The sequence below is a fragment of the Lytechinus variegatus genome, chromosome 1 (genome assembly GCF_018143015.1).
Source record: "Lytechinus variegatus isolate NC3 chromosome 1, Lvar_3.0, whole genome shotgun sequence".
NCBI classification, from domain to species: Eukaryota; Metazoa; Echinodermata; class Echinoidea; order Temnopleuroida; family Toxopneustidae; genus Lytechinus; species Lytechinus variegatus.
In genome coordinates this window covers 21,702,248-21,720,996 of record NC_054740.1, presented here as the reverse complement: position 1 = coordinate 21,720,996, position 18,749 = coordinate 21,702,248, and the positions used below count along the sequence as shown (strand labels likewise).

Here is an 18,749-nt window from a genome sequence, read left to right as displayed (position 1 = left end):
CACGCATCTTTAATGAGATAATCATTAACCCTAATCCAGCGGGGGGTGAATCAACCCCCCCCCCCGACATTTTCCGTGACCATTCCTTCGCACGATGTTTTTTACTACGCCGCTCGCTGACCTTTTATTTTGAAGTCTTACGCATTTTTCAAGACCAAAATTATGAGGCCCGGGTATGTGGTTTGATAATTACGCAACATTATGTAAGTGCATGTCAGACCCAAAATTGCTCCAAAACATAATTTTGTGTATAAAGTCAATGTAAATTGATTTTTCTCACCTTATTCATAAAGTTATGAATAATTTCACTTTCATCAGCTGAAATTAATTGATTTTAGTATAATTATGCGTAAAAAAGGTTCTACTATATATTTGGCGAAAAAACAAAAATGAAAGGTTGAATAACAAAAAATACATAAGAAATATATATAAAACAATCATTTTCAAACCAGAAATTTTTTATTTGTAATTGTTAGTAATGGTATAAAGAATATTTACACTAAAAATTAGCATTGTATGAGCTTTTTATAGTGAATTAGAGCAAAAAGTATGACTCAGCCCGGTCTGGTTAGGGTTATATTAAGTAGAGGATCATGCAGCTGATTTTGTGAGGTCTCTAGAATAACTACAGGAATATATCACTGTATACCCTCATTGCAAAAAAACAACATGCTCCAGCAGAAATCAAACTTAATTTTTCTTTAATTTGGCCAAAGATTTTAGCTTAGGTGTCATTAATTTTTTTTTTTTATTGCATTTTCAGTGAATGAGACAACCTATCACTTCCTTGGCAAGATGGATAAATGTCATCTTTCCTTATCTCTGTTCAGTAATATGGAAATAATAGATTGTCTCATCATTTTCACCAAGGATGATTATTTGCTTTTGTCCTCTGAGGAGGTTCATAGAGCAGCCATTTTGAAGGACAACAATAAAAACCTGTGCATTTTACTAAGATCACTCATTTCTCTTATGGATAGGGCACATGTTTCCCATTGTTATATCCTCCATGGTGACATCATGTGGCTACCCCCTCTATAGGCTCCTTTGCTGAAGAATTAGCCTTGATAAACATACCTTTTGATAAAGTAGTAGAAAAGGATTTAGTATGATCTCTGTTTGTAATTATTTATAATGGCCACATGATCCATTGGAAAATAGGAAGGTTATAGGAGTGCTTTTTAATCCTTTAGTTCTTAATTGGCATTTTTCTTGTGAAAGACCCTATGATGATTATCAAAAGAAGCATATGATTTTGGTAACATCTTAATGAGCTTATTCAATTTCGGTCATATATTAAAATTGGGCATTCTGATGAGGAATCAGTTTGCCTAGATCAAGATGGGCATTGATGATATTGAAATACTAGGTGGGTGTTTCACAAAGAGTTGCAACTGTTTTAACTTTGCCATTATGACAACTACCATGGTAACAGGGCTCAGCAGCCAATCAGAATCAAGGTTTCCATGGTAGTTGCCATTATGGCAAAGTTGCAATAGTTGAAATTCCTTTATGAAACGGGCCCTTGGTGGGTGTTTCATCAAACTGTTTCTAATTTAAAGGCTGCTTTACGAACCATCTGGATCCTTTCTTAGGAACTGAATCATCACTAATGGAAATCTAGTGTGTTTCATTTACCACAAGAAAGAATCACCAGTCGTTCATTAAGTCGATCATAGCTTGAACAGCTTTATGAAAACCCCAACTGAGTATGACATATCATGTTTAATTCAAACCTTTGGTGCTGACCCTGGGTGCCAACAGTGTTTGGCTCGTAATGATTCCAGTATTTTGGGGGGGTAAAACTTGATCTCTTTTGATGAACTTCAAGAATGAAGATTATACCATATTAACAGAGAAGAGTGGTCCTTTTTTATTAAATTTTGTGCAATTCTGTATTTATCTTAAACATAAGATTAAATTTATCTAATAAATTACTTCTATTTATTTCATTTTTTCCAAATGAATTGGTCATTTTTGCTTAAAGATTGCTCTTTGAAATGAAATAAGTTGGATTTAGGGATGTTCAGTCAATTAATAGTAAGAGCTAGCTCAGCGTTCATGTTATTTTTCACATCTAAAGAACCCTTGACTCAACTAGGTGTTCACTGATGTAATAAAAACCATAAAATAGAAATAAGTGTTTGGTACTGAGTGTCTTTTATTTGAATATTGTGATATGCATTACATTTGTAAAAATTTGGGAAGAAGTAGAATGTATAAATCAAAATAAACCCAAAGTGGTTACCCTGGGTGAACTGCTGATAATGTGAAGATCAAGATGGGGTAAGCAGATTACAGAGAGGAGAGGTACATGTATAATGAGAGGGGGGGGGGTGGTTAGGGAGTGGGAAATAGAGCGAGATGGCCGGGGGTTAGAGGTCAGGGAAACGGATCATGGAAAGATAAGAGACTTGTGTGGTGAATAGAGAGCAGAGATACCAAGTCTCACGCATTGTGCGTGAGACTCACGCATTCAGGGTCCGTCTCACGATCTCACGCATGGCACCCATTTTTCTCACGCATCGGGACCCGACAGAAAAAAAAGAGAAAAAGTAGCATTATTCGCCAGATTATACGACTGGCCGACCGCCTTCGCGTCTAGCCCGGCACGCGAGACGAATCAAAAGTGCAGTCAGCGCACTGCTAGTACGTGATACGATGAATAGCGTGCGTGCATCGCATGGTTTTGAAGCCCATATCTCATGCGCGCGCGCGTTGCGCGCGCACTTTTTCGCAACGTACGGGTGTAAGTACTGGCCGCGCGCGCACAGAGACGTCGAGTCATGAAAATCTCACGCATTGCATTTTTTTTAACTTGGCGTCTCTGAGAGAGTGATGGGATACATGCGGGGAAGGGAGTGAGGGAGGTATAGATTGAGAAGAGATCAATCAGTGACAAAGAGAAAGAACAAGAGATAGAGACAAATGATGAAGTGAGGGGGGGGGGGTATCCTAGCTGTGAGTTGTCATAGCTGGAAGTGGATCAGATTTCATAAACTTAACTTAAAGTAATGTATATAAGTAGCTTTTGCTGCTGGAATATGGTATATAGTGCTGAAAAAGCAACCCCTTTTTTCTGAAAGACGTCTACGATGCCTTGGTGCCACCCCCCTAGAACCCTTTTTTTGCTATTTCCACAATTTTCTGCTTTTTAATCAACTTGACGAACGCCGTATAGAGATATTAATTCTAATTATTACATGTACTATCTTTGGTGGTCGCCTCTCAAAATTTTGCCAAGTGGTATTTGCAAAGTCAAAGCCACCACCACTCACAACAACGTGCGCGAAAACACAAATTTCGAAAAAGATACCCATCACAATCATGGATAAATCGAAATTTAGATCCAAGTCTACGCCTAAATCTGCTCATAAAAAGTCTAAACAGCGTATGTCGAAGGGAATATCCGTGATGTTTGTCGGTAATGATGATGTTATGCACCACATAATGGAAGAAGCTTCAGGTAATTTAACATTCATTTTTGTTCGGGACCCAAATTTAATGACGCACCGTAGTCCCACTTATCCAATTTGGTGAAGTTTAAAGGGCCATAAAATAACCTGTTCAGTGTTCTTGCTTGCATTACCTTGTTGTTCTTCTTATTCTTCCGTTGAGTACAGTCCTCTTAAATACAGAGTATAGTTGTACTTGGCTGAGGCCGCAATCACAAAAATTCATGACATTTGGTGCAGTTGAACAAACTAAACTAGTTACTTAATTATAGTCGAGATCGAGATAAGTTAAAGATGCATCTTAATATTAATAATTATTATTGAATGAGTGGAGCTGGACTCTGGAGTAGATCTAGTCAGTAGACAGCTGGCAGCCGTCTGTTTCGAGGAGTTTTAACATTTTTATTTTGATTACCGTAATTTCTCCTCGTACACAGATGGTTGCTGTCGTGCAGCCACCATTAAGGGGTAAACAATGCAAAATCCCCCGACAGGGCTCATCGATATTTGTCTTTATTTACAAAAAGAACTGTACCAAAATGAAAATAAAGATTATTATTGTTTTAGCCTGAAATGCACCAAAACAGGGAAAGTTCAGGTTGCCCTACCTCAGGCGAAGTTATAGAAAAAAAATATAATGAGAAAGTAAAATAGCTTAATTTTACTCTTCACCCGTATTTCACTCCGTGTCCATCCTCCGGTTATCCTCAAATTGGTGATTTTTGCTTTTGGCCAGTATCTCTTTCCTCACATATTATTCACGGCCGATTTCCGAACATCACATGCGATCGGTCCCAGGTCAAACTGATCGCATGCGATATTTTGAAATTGGCTGTGAATAATACATGTGAGGAAAAAGATATTGGCCCAAAATCACCAATTTTGAGGATAACCGTAGGATGGACACGGAGTGAAATACGGGTGAAGAGTAAGAAATTAAGCTATTTCACTTTCTCGTTAGATTTTTTTCTATAATTTTTACAATAAATAACATTACTATCCCACCTTTGTCACTCGGAATATCTGATTGAGTTCACCGTCCCGAAGTTTGGGTAGTTGGAGCATAGTGTAGTGAAGTGGAGTGGAGTGGAGCCTGCACGAACTTTGCCCGAGGTAAGGTTGCCCCTGAAGTTGATCGCTTATGTTTAGGTTTTAATAGGACTTTCAGATGTAAATTTAATTCTATTCGTAGATTAATGGCAAGCCCCTCCGTTCAGTTAATTTATCTTGCATATATTTGGTATGAAATGTCATTGAACTGTCTATATTGTTTTGAATATGTAGGGGAAGGTGGGGTAAGTTGAGCATTGGGGCAAGTTGAGCCACCAGCCCCAGGCCAATAATGAATGAGTCAGACATTGCGGTGGTGTCATGTATTGATGACCCATAGCATAACCCCTAACCCCATCACATTGTTTCCAACTTTGAAACAAAAAGTAGTTTTTTAGAGGGAAAAATATGAATTTCAGCCAAAAAAGTAAAAAAGAGTGTGAAATATATAAGTGCTTTATAAACACACACGTCTTTAAATATAATAAATACATGATAACAACATTATTAGTCCAGGTATGGATCTTCATTCTTGTCATAGTCTTTAATATGATGGATGCATAATAAATGTGTGGATACAAAATTATCGCACTAAGTTCGGACTGGGGTAAGTTGAGCAAAGCAGCATGGGGCAAGTTGAGCCATGGTAATTCCTTTGGTAATGTATCTTAAAAAACAAACAAACCATAAAAATCGATTGAAATGCAGGCTGAAAGGAGCAAATTTACATGACTGCTCTTTTCCTTTTACAGGATGTTAGTATTTATAGAGAATTAGAAAGTGAAAAGACTTTAAACAAAAAATTGACATGCTGGTTCTCCCCCATACATTTTGTACATAGTTTTTGTGGCTCAACTTACCCCAGAAGGTGGCTCAAACTTACCCCATATATGGGGCAAGTTCAGCCATTTGACATCGTTTTTTTCAAAGGTCACGACGACTTTCAGTGTGGGGATAGAAAGTCAAATATAGGTGGAAAATATTTCAGAAGAATTAAATTTCATGGCAAGGTACTCATTTCGACAAGATTATTAATCATTTCAATTCTATCATGCAAAAAGCAAAAACTGTCACAACTTACCCCGCCTTCCCCTACTATTACTTCGATTATATATTTTTATTTTGTTGAACGGAAATAAATAAATCTAAATCTAAATAAAGTGAAAATAAATACTTGCCTGTACTTGTTATTACTGTGTATCTAACTATGTGTTCAAACAAAAGTTCTAGTGGGGTAACATAATGTGGTTAGACATTTGATACTTAGCCTTCAAAATGTTATAACCTACTTTCTCACTATATAACTGCTTTTTGTCTCAAGAAACCAAAGTTCGGAAGGATAAGATTCATACCTTGGCATCTTCAGAACCAGAGGTTATTAGCAGACCTGTGAGGTCTACAAGGAAACAGGATAAATATCAGCAGGAAAGTGAAGAGGAAGATGGTAATGATGAAGAGGACAATGTAGAGGAAGAGAATGAGGAAGAGGAGGAGGAGAAGGAGGAAGAAGAGATTGAAGATGATGCAAGCATCAAGGAAAACACTGAAGGTAATTTTGCAGTCTTTCTAGGCTGTTCTGTGTTCATTTTGGATACATAATCTTTGAAAAGGAAATATGTAGAACTAGAAATAAATAAAGTTACAATCATTGTGAATCTGAGGAATATATTATAATGAAGCAATGCTATAGATATTGTCTTCGGGCCAAGTAACATAACAATACTACATGTAGTAGACTATGGGGCTGATTTGTACAATTGTTTGATCATACACAATAATCAGTGGAATCATCCATAGAATAACCCTCAGGAATGTTTTATCCACAGTATCAGAAGCAGCAAGCAGACCCATGAGATTATCAAGGAAACAGATCAATTATAATGAGGATAAATTAGCATCTCGACGGGTCTGTGATGAAGAGACAAAGAATGAGGAGGAAGATGACAACGATTATGATGAGATGGAAGAAGATGAGAGTGATGAGGAGGATAAAGATGATGTTTTAGGCATTGTCTCAGAAGGTATGGTCTATCAATGATCTTTTACATTGCATGGTCTATCTAGTAATCTCTTACTTTGAACCTGATTTCACATGACCTGTGTTTACCAAACATTACGGTGTGATGTCATCTTCCAAAGTTTCAGTGTCTTCTTGTTTTTAGAAAATATATTGTCAACTTAAAGACCTGTATCGATTATGTTATTATGAGGTGTTGAGGACTAAATGAGATTAGAGACAAAAATGTTTGAATGTTTTGTACCACCTGAAATTGATGACCATTTTGAGATTTACTAATCATCAAATTAGATTTTTTTAAAGGGCCCCATTCCACTATAGTCTCTTCATGCTTCAAAACATTGAGTACAGATAGGACTGTTCAAGCTATTGCTGTTACAGATTTAGGAAGCTCCTCAAATAATTGTTGTGATTTGAATAATTGAAAAATAACAATGATACACTTTTAGTTTAATTTTACAACAATAACTATAACAATAAAATTACACCATGTTAATCACTGCTCCATTATTCTTGAATGAGAATGAATCAAGCATATATGATTTTATCTTCTACTACAGTCCTTTTGGATAGAGAGGGGCCATTAGGGACAGAGGTATACTCCTTCAAGACGCCTAAGAGATCTGGTAAAATGGCTGAGATAGCGGCAAAAAGTGTTGATAGACAGCAGATGAAGAGGATAGCTATCAAAAGAAAACTCAAAAGTAAGAACTAATCATCAGTCTCAATATTCAATTAACATGTATGTGGTCTCACAGTAGACGCCATTTCCCCTCCCCTTCAAATTAAGTAAACCCAGACTGAAGAATTCATTAATGCAAGATTGTTGGAGCACACTTACCTTCTGTGTAATCATTGAGGAAGTACAAGTTCCATAACAGATTAATGTACATAAAATATTTTTTATCGAGGGAGTTTTATGAGTTATCATTTTCCAAAGAGCTAACCCTAGTTGTAAACAAAGTTAATTGATACTTTCCAAATAGATTTCTGAAAGAATGGTGGATGGAGTTCAAACTATCTCTTTTTCCTTCACAACCAAAAAATGAATAAGATATGCACTCCTGGAAATATCTTGTTACACGGTTTATTAATGAATACATCATGTAATCCAATGACAATGTTCAACATAACTCAGAAAATAATATCAACATTATCTGTTATTGAAGTGCTTGAATCAGAAGCACACTTGTTGCAATTACTGATTCATGATACAGATTTATCAGAATGTAAGAATTTCATTTTAATTTCAATTCACTGTCTAAATTTCTGTGTCATGTTATACCATTCTCTCCCAAACTTCAAGATTGGCCAATAAAATGATTGATAGATGTTTTTGGTATAAGTCATGCTTAAGATTTTATTTGTTTCATGAGTTACTATATCTACTTTGTTGGAATATTGACAGATGACATTGAATATGATCTCAACAGGACCCATCGGAGTGGACAAAGATGACAGTGACTTTGATTCAGATCAGAGCAGTGATGACAACGATGACGATGACGACTACGAATGCAAGGACGACATGAACAGTGACACTAGCAGTGAGAGAAGTATCACAATAAAACGAACAAAGAGAGCTTCCATAGCTGCTGATATGATAAAGAAACAAGAGCAAACTCCAAAGGTCACTGGCAAAGGGTCAAAGGTCAGCCAATTAAAGAAGGGAGAAGGTGCTTCGAAGGGATCTACTCCTGGTGGGGTGAGAAAATCAAATAGAAGAGCCGCTAAAGATGTTACATCTATGGTAAGTCACCCCCTCTGGAGCATTGTTTTGTTATCTGTAGACTTTAGTAAAACAGAATAGGCTAATGACTGCTTAAAAGTTTCAGGTTCAGATTGCTCAAGAATACGAAAGAAATTTTAAGATTTTACTGATATTAACGCAGTGTACTTGTATTAGCTATATATTGTACAGGAACAAGGGGATTCGCATTTCAAAATTAAAGACCAAGTCCACTCCAAAAACTAGATGATTTAAAAAAGTTTGTTTATGTGTATTAAACCTTATGTCTGGAGCATATCTGTATTAGATTAATAAGTTAGAAATTTGAAGATGGCAAATGAATGCCATTCATTTATTTATGTGACTGATAACAGCTAACTTTGAAATTGCACTATGAAACGGTATGAAGGTAGAAAAACCATGCGATAGTTCTAGTCCAGCACTTCTCAAACGATGGGCCACAAAGCCCTTTGAGGTGGACTGCGAAAATCTCCAGAGGGAGGAGAAAAACTATAGTTTCTTTCACAGACATGGTATGTCTGATCAGTCTACGTGGGTCAAACAAAACTAAAGCATGCTAAGGTATCATTCATGTTGCAAAGCATGCACATGCACACTATGATGGTTTCGATCTAACTTTGATGAGACCTCATGTACATGCGTATTGTGTATGTAGTTAATTGTCGCACATTTAACGGGACATTTGCAAATGCAGATTAGTTCTCAAACTGTTTGTTTCGAATGTGTTCGAAACTTTAAGTTCAAATTTCACGAAACATTTTTGCATCGAAATGGACTTTTTCATTTTGGTAGGTAGGCCTCAAAAAAATTTGAGTCATAGTGGTCCTTGATTAAAAAGGTTGAGAAGCGCTGTTCTACTCAATATATGGTTATATTTTTATGCATATCAATTGAAATAGAATTTCAGGTCTTAATAAGAACACTTGATTATTGATGGTATATAGGACCATGTACCTCATATTTACATAATTTCCAATATTCAGTGAAAACCTGACTCTTGCTGCAATCTATAAATAAATCCCTAATTATAAAAAAAAATCACTGAAAACTGTTTACTTGGCAGCAATCCAACATGGCAGAGGAGTATTTTGTGGCACACTCAGGGCAGGCATTGACATCAGATCACACACTATCACGGCTTGAAACACCGCAGATGGGTAGCGGACAGCTGGCAGAGGCATTGGAAAGCGCCCCCAATAGTTATACTAAGGAGATGAAAGATCTCTTTGAAGAACACTGTTCACTGTTCAACAAGTGGATGTATCACTTAAGGTATATTTCTGACCTGCCACTCCTAAACCAACAACAAGTCAACCAAAATGAATATTGAGATTTTCATTGAGCTTGAAAATTCATTTCCTAAGCTTAAAAATTATATAATATATGTTAAAATTTACCAACAATAACCATTACAAGTAAATGCAGAGGAAATTCAGCAAGAGCTTAAAAAATAAGGAGAAAACAAGGTTTGAAGTTTGGTGTTCACTCAAGCATGAGATGTACATACTGTGTAATCTCAGTGAAACTTCCAAGCAGTGCAAAAAAGTAGTGTCCAAGAAACTCTTGTATGTTTTCTTTTATTCAACTTCACGGCTTCAAATTTTCAAAGTGTGAGGAAGAATAATTGCTCTTTGAGGTAAGCTATTTTTTCAATTTTTGGATTTTGGAGGCTAAATACTAGTTTGGCTATTGATAGAGAACCTTACCTGGTGACTTATTGGTGGTTTTGGGGTGGTAGGTCACATTTGTCCATTCCATTTTAATCCTAAAATAAATGAAATGTGATGATTAATTACCTTAGTTTGCTATTCCTGCCTGTAACAGCCAGTTGGTGAAGAAAGCACTTTCAGCTAAAGATAAATACAATTTCAAACTGGCAATAGACAACTACATTTAGTTTTATTTTGAATAAAGAGCATTATTCATCTTACATAAAAAAATCCATCTATAGTTTGTATTTTTCAAAAGAAAAAAAATCATCTTCAGAAAACCAAGTTTATTAAACCAGCTTGATATACTGCTCTTAAAGACTTTACTTTTCTTGTGGCCCTTGCTTAGTCTTTCTATGGAGCATAGCTATGTATTATATTTGTTAAATCGGTAAATTGCCAATTCGTCTACTTCCAACTAGTCCACTCACCACATGGTCTACTTTCATAATTTAGTCTAATGCCATTCCGTCCTTCAACATTTCGTCTTTTACAACCATTTGGTCCAATAACCTTTTGGTCCAATCATCACTTCGTCTAATCACCATTTCATCTATGACCATTTCGTCTTATAATCAGTTGGTCTAATATCCATTTCATTTTCATTTATTTTGCACAATTAAACCTTAATCCATTTAGACCAAATGGTATATGGACTAAATGGCTATTGGAAATGGCAATCGATTGGCAATTAGACCATATGGATAGTGGACAAACTGATGGTAGACCAAATGAGAGTAGATGAGTTGGCAATTGGACGAATTGGAAATAAACCGTAAATTCTTGCAGACTATCACAGATTAAGGTTGAATAGGTTTGGATATGTCTTCAAATTATCAAGAATAATATTAATATCTAATGCCTCACGGTCATGAAACAAATTGTTGAAGTAGTCTATGGATCATGTGTGAGTATATCTGTGTCTAAGCAATCAATCCTAGTTGTGTATGAGCCTAACTTTCAGAGCTCTTAATTGACAATTTATTTGACTAATTAAATTTGTGAATTTGTGTGAAAATCTTTTTTCGATAGGTGGTTTGAGAGAGAAACTTTAATATGATACTATGTGTATGAATAAGGACATCTTTTACCAAGCCTTACTCCCTGTACCACATACCCAGGCAGCTGAAGACAATCATGTTTTATTTTTTGGGGTATCTTTTTAGTCTGCAGGCACAGACCCTGATTGAAACTTTCATCAACAAGTGGGTCTTCACAAAAGACTAGAACATCTAAAACTTGCTGTTGAGGGCCATCAGTACACAAGTCATTGTAGGCTGTGTATTCAGACCTCATAACTTGAGTGCTTGGTTTGCACAGCAGACTAGTATCTTTGTGGCAGACTATAGGATATGTAGTACTATATTTAGTGTACTAGTGTAATTTTTAAGAGAGGGGTTAACAATCTACAGTGCTTTTGTATCAAATTCCATAAAAATCTGGTGTATCATTGTAATTTTGTGTTATTATTATGTTATTGATATCATATTTATTGCATTCTTGACAGTAATGACTTCAACATTCTCCTGTACGGCTTGGGATCAAAGCGAAGACTCTTAGAGGAATTTAGAAGACGACAACTCAAAGACTATACCAGTATTGTAATCAATGGCTACTTCCCTAGTCTCACTGTAAAGAGTGTAAGTATTCAGTTGAAGTACATTAAGAATGTCATGTCGATATCTTTTAAATCATATACATCATCAACACCTCAAACACCTTCATTATCCTCAATATCATCATCGTCGTAATCATCGTCATCATCATCATCTTCATCATCATCTTTATCATTATCACCATCATCTTCATCACCATTATCATCACCATCACCATAATAGTCGTTGTCGTCGTTGTCATAATCATCTGCAATTACCATCATCATAATCACTGTTTTGTCATCACTGCCATCATCACTCTAAATGTTAATTATTTTCCCCACCCCATTTATCCCTCCATATTTACAACAATAATAAGAATTAGTATAGCATATCACTTTATAATATAACATCTATGATAATGTTGTTGATGATAATGATACATTTTTCTTCTCTCCTCTAATTTTTGTCTTGGGTTTATTACATTAATGTTAACTCCATCATTTATCTTTCAGATTTTGAATGCAATCACCGATGATGTAATAGATGATGTTTGTAACCATAGAAACATGGCTGATCAGCTTGATTTCATTGAGGAGAAACTAGATGAGATGGATGGTAAAATGACATTTTTAAAATTTCTTAAAGTCTTGGTCATGTATGATGCGACAGAATTCAGCAAAATTGTTGATATCTCCCTCTCTCTGCCTTTTACATGTCTGTCTGTCTTCATCTCTCTTCAGTGCATTTTGACTTGTATTTTTACATATCTTGTAGATTGTGATATTTTGAGATGATGATAGTCCTGTAGTTGTAATCTTTAAATTATATCTATTATCACTTTTAGAATCTTATTTGTCACTAGGCTGTTGAAACTAAAATTAAAACTCAAAATTAAAAAAAAAATAGTACATCACAGAAAAAGGATTATAGAGTTATCAGTTATGACATAAATTACATCCATCTTTTGCAGGGAAAGTTTTTTACAGGAATTGGGAAACTCTTTGCAGACATTGAGCCTGTAAACATTCCTATATTTCTCAAATGCAGCTTTTTCTGTGCTGCCTTTACATTGTTTTTAAGTTTGAGATATACGGTTTTAGCAGCCCAAATGACAACATGCCTTGATTGAACAGTTTTCATATTCTTGAATAGGTTATATCTTGTAGAGAGATGTTTTTATAATAATATGATACATGATGAATATCAAATATAAATGATGTATGAGAATTCGTCAAATAAACTCAATTGAATAGTAAAGTTTATTTTCAAAGGGAACTACAATTCACAAGTTTTTATAAACTTCTCAGTGATTTCCTCTTTGTCTGTTACATATATTATTTGTTTCAGTCAATGGAATTGCATGCACCTTGTTAGTTGTGTATAAATCCCAGCAGAGAAAAAAATACACGGGGGCTCGGGGCGATTTTGCCCCCCGAAATGCCCTAAAGAGCCCTGGAAAACTAAATTGGAGCCCCTGAAATTCATATAGGGTCCAATGTAAACTTTAACCCAAATTGGGATATTTGGGCTAGTGAGCTTAAAAATATCATCGGAAAATAAATTATTAATTTTTTCCCTGAATCCCAGACTATCGATTTTCCATCCTGTGATGTACTGACTAGGTTTCTTGAATCTGTTCCCAATGCATGGCGTATATTTTTGCCAAATGACCCCAAAGTGTGCGACGAGTTCTCATTTGAATTGTTCCAACTGGATCTATATTCATATTGTTTATCATTTTTATACTGAGAAAATAAATTGAACTGAATTGTTAATGAATTGATATTTGATTCTTTTTAATAGTTCCATTGCTGTAATTCAACTGTCAACATGTATAATTAAATTTTAGCTGAAATTTCTTGTCTTCCCATTTATTTACCTTAAGCGCTTAGAGACATTTTTGTGATAAGCGCTATATAAATGTTGTTAATTATTAATTCATATTTTTTTCAGAGCCTCTTTTTCTCCTGATCCACAATCTTGATGGCAGCATGCTACGAGGATCTAAAGTTCAGTCTGTGCTGAGTAAAGTTGCTCAAGTCAACAACGTTCACATACTTGCTTCAATTGATCACATCAATGCCCCTCTTAGTAAGTATAAACACATCTATCAATGCCCCTCTTAGTAAGTATGAACACATCTATCAATGCCCCTCTTAGTAAGTATGAACACATCTATTAATACCCCTCTTAGTAAGTATAAACACATATCAAAACCTCTCTTAGAATGAACACATTTTTATCTATCAGTTCCCCTCTTAGTAAGTATGAACACATCTATCACTACCCCTCTTAGTAAGTATGAATGCATCCATTAATACCCCTCTTAGAAGGTATGAACACATCTTTATTTACATTTGGATGTAATCATGCCTTAGTGAACTGTTACTGATAATTGCAAAAAAACAACAAAGCCAACTTTCATATACTTTATCCTTCATGTTGCCAATTTTATTTTGATACACAATTTCTATATATTTTTTCTTATTTATTTTTTGGGGACAGTAACTAGTTATCATTGAGGTATTCTAGGGTTGTCTTTGATAATTTAAGTATTTGATCCACTTATCTTGGACTGAGGCTTTTATTGTTATTTTCTAACTTCTTTATTAAAGTTTGGGATCAAGAAAGGTCAAGCACATTTCGTTGGATGTGGTATGATGTGACGACCTTTGACCCTTACAGCGATGAGACGTCTTATGAGAACTCCCTGCTAGTTCAGCAGTCCGGTATGCTTGCCCTCAGCTCTCTCACTCATGTACTCCGCAGTCTTACACCAAATGCAAGGTAGCAATCTTCTCATGATGAAATCATTTCCATGTTTATTTATTTTATTTACTATTTTTTGCTGTAAAGTCTTTATTTTACAGATAGGTTATAGGCATGAGGGCAATGGTACATGATTTTGCAAGAGATGTAAGGAAGGCGCTCTATTCAACTTGAATACCAAAAAGTTACTTGGCGGATGGTATCAAGAAAATCACATTCATTAAAATGATACCTCAAAGAAAATAATCAAGAATAAAAGTTTTGTTTCTTTGAATACTGCTTGCATTTTCCATAATTTCATTTCAAAATATTGAATTTAAGTCTTGTAGTGAGTAACAAGTGTCATAAAAAACACATTAGTAAATGTAGGCTTATAATAATAATAATATAGGATATTTATATTGCGCACATATCCACCTTGTTAGGTGCTCAAGGCGCTCCTATATTACCCGGCTAAGCTAGGCGTTCATAGCGCACACAGCTTCTTAAGGAATTACTTAATTAATTATGTGATGTGATATGAATTCATATTTAAAGGACAAGTCCACCCCAACAAAAACTTGATTTGAATAAAACGAGAAAAATTCAACAAGCATAACACTGAAAATTTCATCAAAATCGGATGTTAAATAAGAAAGTTATGACATTTCAAAGTTTCGCTTAATTTCACAAATACAGTTATATGAACGAGCCAGCTACATCCAAATGAGAGAGTCGATGATGTCATTCACTCACTATTTCTTTTGTATTTTATTGTTTGAAATATGAAATATTTTTATTTTCTCGTCATTGTCATGTGAAATGAAGTTTCATTCCTCCCTGAACACATGGAATTCCATGGAATTTAACATTTTGTGCTTCAGGCAAGGAGGTCCTAATCGTCAAATTCGTAAAAATTGAAATATTGTATAATTCAAACAATAAAAAACAAAAGAAATAGTGAGTGACATCATCAACTCTCTCATTTGGATGTAACTGACTCGTTCATATAACTATTTTGTTAAAAATAAGCGAAACTTTGAAATGTCATAACTTTCTTATTTTACATCCGATTTTGATGAAATCTTCAGCATTGTGCTTGTCTGATTTATCTCTATTGATTCAAATCAACATTTTTCTTAGGTGGACTTGACCTTTAACAATTCAAATTAAAAAAAAGTGTCAATCTTTTCATGGGTAGAGTTAATGCAATGTATGTAAAAATGTAAATAAAAGGATTTTGGTAGCTTGTGTTAGTAAGTGTAAGTTGTGTATTGCTGATCTCTGTTGTCTTTTACAGGGGAATTTTCAACATCTTGGTTGAATTTCAGATGGAACATAAAGATGATGGTACTTACAATGGTAAGCATATTTGTCGACCTTGTTAAAAATGTAACAGACAAACTCTAGCCTATACGCAGGAGCAGCAAACAATTATGTCGGGGAAAGATGACCAAGAGGTGTTAATTTTTTTTTATAGAATTTAATAACAGAGTTAATATACCTACCCAGACCTTTCTTTCTTTGAAATTCTTCTCTTTATTGCCATCTTTTTCTCTTTTTTATTCACGACTTGAAAAATCAAAGAACAGGTTGTCTCCTTTGGTAAAGTAAGCTGCCAACTTGAATGTGCAGTATCATTAGGTTTGCTAGCAATTGGTACTACACTTTTTATATGATGAGATAGCAACATACTGTATTTTCACTTCGCCTCTATTTGGTAGGGGGGGGGGGGCAGTAAAACTTCCCAATGCATAAAATTACCCCCTCCATGTCTTGTAGTATATTCTGCCAAGTGAAGTTTGATAGTTGCAGAGGAACTGGGTCACTTGCAGTCTTTGCTGATTTATATTTCTTCAATATCATCTTATAGGATTTTAAAAGTAAAAGTCATACAAACAACTTGTGTAGTTATCTTGTGTTTTTTTGTCATTGTTACCTCAAATCATTTAGAATTTTTGCTGCAGAATTACCATAAAAGTATAATTCTTTGTTTTGTTGTTGTAATTTTCGCTCAGGTATGTCATTCCATGAACTGTATCAGAAGTGTAGAGAAGCATTCCTGGTCAACAGTGACCTGACATTAAGGGCACAACTTACTGAGTTCAGAGATCACAAACTAATCAAGTCAAAAAAGGTAAATTGTAAAGTTTTGACCATTCCAAATGATACTAATAAATAATAGGTGGTTTACTACCATTCAGTTTGCATGAAAACATATTGACAAACAGTTAAAAATACAGAAATTATAAACCATTGCATGAATTGTAAGAAAATCAACTCCTTCATGTTCAGTCAACTTCATCAACTCTTTGACATAGCCACTCAGTCCTGGAAGATTTTTATCATACCCATGACCTGGCTTCCATTTGGAACTCCACATGTTCTGCACCTCTTTCAGTACCCTATCATTCTTCTCCATGGTACTAATATGATGGTAGAACTGTCGAAACTGGGTTGTTTGTGATTAACAAGTCAATAAGAACTGGGGTCTTCTGGGTATTTACTTCCACATCTGCTCTCATTGTTAAGCAAGTGGTAACCTGTCACTTGCCTAAGAAAGATACATGGTGTACCTTGAAACCTACTACACTATGGTAACCTCTTGAAGTCCGGTCTTTATGCCTTTAGTTGAAGCATTCACTGGGCATCTACTTAATGCTTCTGCACATTGATTGGTCCTTCCTGGCATGTACTTCACCTCAATATCATACGTTGCCAGCTGAGCAACCCATTTAATTTTATTTACATTCAACTTGACCATCTTTAGATGGATAAGTGGGTTATGATCAGTCCAAACCATTGAGCCTTAGTTGTATGGGCCATACTTGACTTTTGTAATCTACTTGAGCACATACAACTCTAACTTGAAACTGCCAACTGGACTAATCAAAATGAATACAAAAAAGTATATAGGCGTGACAGAAAGAAAGAGGCAGTGGGCTGTAGCAATGTGTTCACACTCCTTTAAATGCCAAGTTTTCGACCTGTTTACTGGTCTTCATCAGGGCTATGGGACAAAAAATAATAATAGGCAAATAATAACGATAATATTGAGGGCATGCAACATAAACATAATCTAAACAATCATGCAACAGAAACACAAACAAAAGAAATCAGCTCTGTAATATTTAGGATGTTGCTGGAGCTTTGGTTCATGTTGTGGTGTTGGCAATTGAATTTGAATTACAAATTCAGTAAAGTTACAGATGCTGTCACTTTTTTTTCCTGCATTTTCACTTAGCTTGAGAATATTTGATTGGAAGAAAACTATGGATAATGTTCATTTGGCCATTTGGCTAAGGCTGTTCATCAAAAGATTGCCTTCCATTAATGCTAAGAATTATTCTCAGTCTCTCTGTTCTGTAAATATATAATATGGATAATGATCATGTGGCCATTTGGCTAAGGCTGTTTATCATTCAATTCAATTAATTTATTTCACATCTCTCAAAAATTGCTAACAACATAATATACAAAATGATAAAAAGAAAACAACAAAGCAAGGCAAAACTAATATGACGCGAATATGAGAGGCAGACAGGATGTCATTGACCTATCGAGGTCTGTCTCTCTAATTACCTCAAGATAAACTTATAATATAGAGTGTTAACAACAATAGCAACAAAACAATTGGTGAAATAAAATGAAAGGATGGGGGCATAAGACAAAAAAATGAACAAAACATATAACTGCGACAGGTGTTAATGCCGTTTATGCTTTTGGTTAGATATAAATTGAAGACTAATTTGTCCAAAGTTCATAATCCAGTACATACCTACATCAATCATCCTAACCCTATGAAAGCGATTTGGTCAAATAAGAGAATTCCAACTACCTGTACACGATTCATATGCAAATTAGGAACATTTTTTTCAAGTAACCTAATGAAAATTCCTTTTTCTGACAGCAACTTCAATGCAACATCACCTTTGTGTTATTATATTGGTACCTTCAGTTCTTTGTATCCTCTGGAAAAAGCACTATATGAATCAATTTTTTTATCTTGACTCTAACAGAGCCTTGATGGTATGGAACTACTCTCTATCCCTCTGGATAATGCAACATTATTGGAATTCCAACAACAAGAAGAATTATGATACCGGTAGTTAAGACTCAAAGGATCGTGATAGCTGCAGTAACTGAACAGCAATGAGAATTATGGTTGCTTCCTGTTGGACCTTTCATAAGTAAAGTTACGAATGACTTCACAAATGGCTGGTAACCATATCTTGTGCTTAGTGATGTATCCCAATGCTGCTGACTTGGCACCAATAAACATGTTCCAGTCATTTGTAAAATTTTCTTCAACTTTAAGGACGGTTTTATGAAACATGGCTGGGTATGATGAAGTAGCAAGGGGAATGTTGTGGTTTGTAGTATGTGGACCTATGTGACTGCAGACCTTAAATTGGAAGTAGA

At 35.2% G+C, this 18,749-nt stretch overlaps 1 protein-coding gene across 1 annotated transcript; it reads left to right on the top strand.

The window, feature by feature from the left end:
- The first annotated feature begins 3,282 nt into the window (after positions 1 to 3,282).
- On the top strand, positions 3,283 to 18,447 carry LOC121409196 (origin recognition complex subunit 2-like). Its single transcript, XM_041601053.1, has 13 exons — positions 3,283 to 3,466; positions 5,827 to 6,054; positions 6,332 to 6,526; positions 7,083 to 7,226; positions 7,956 to 8,272; positions 9,336 to 9,544; positions 11,489 to 11,621; positions 12,092 to 12,194; positions 13,533 to 13,670; positions 14,195 to 14,366; positions 15,628 to 15,689; positions 16,346 to 16,464; positions 18,347 to 18,447. Exons 1-13 carry the CDS (start codon positions 3,328 to 3,330, stop codon positions 18,425 to 18,427), a joined length of 2,040 nt encoding a protein of 679 aa, XP_041456987.1. The 5' UTR covers positions 3,283 to 3,327; the 3' UTR covers positions 18,428 to 18,447.
- The last annotated feature ends 302 nt before the right edge of the window (positions 18,448 to 18,749 follow it).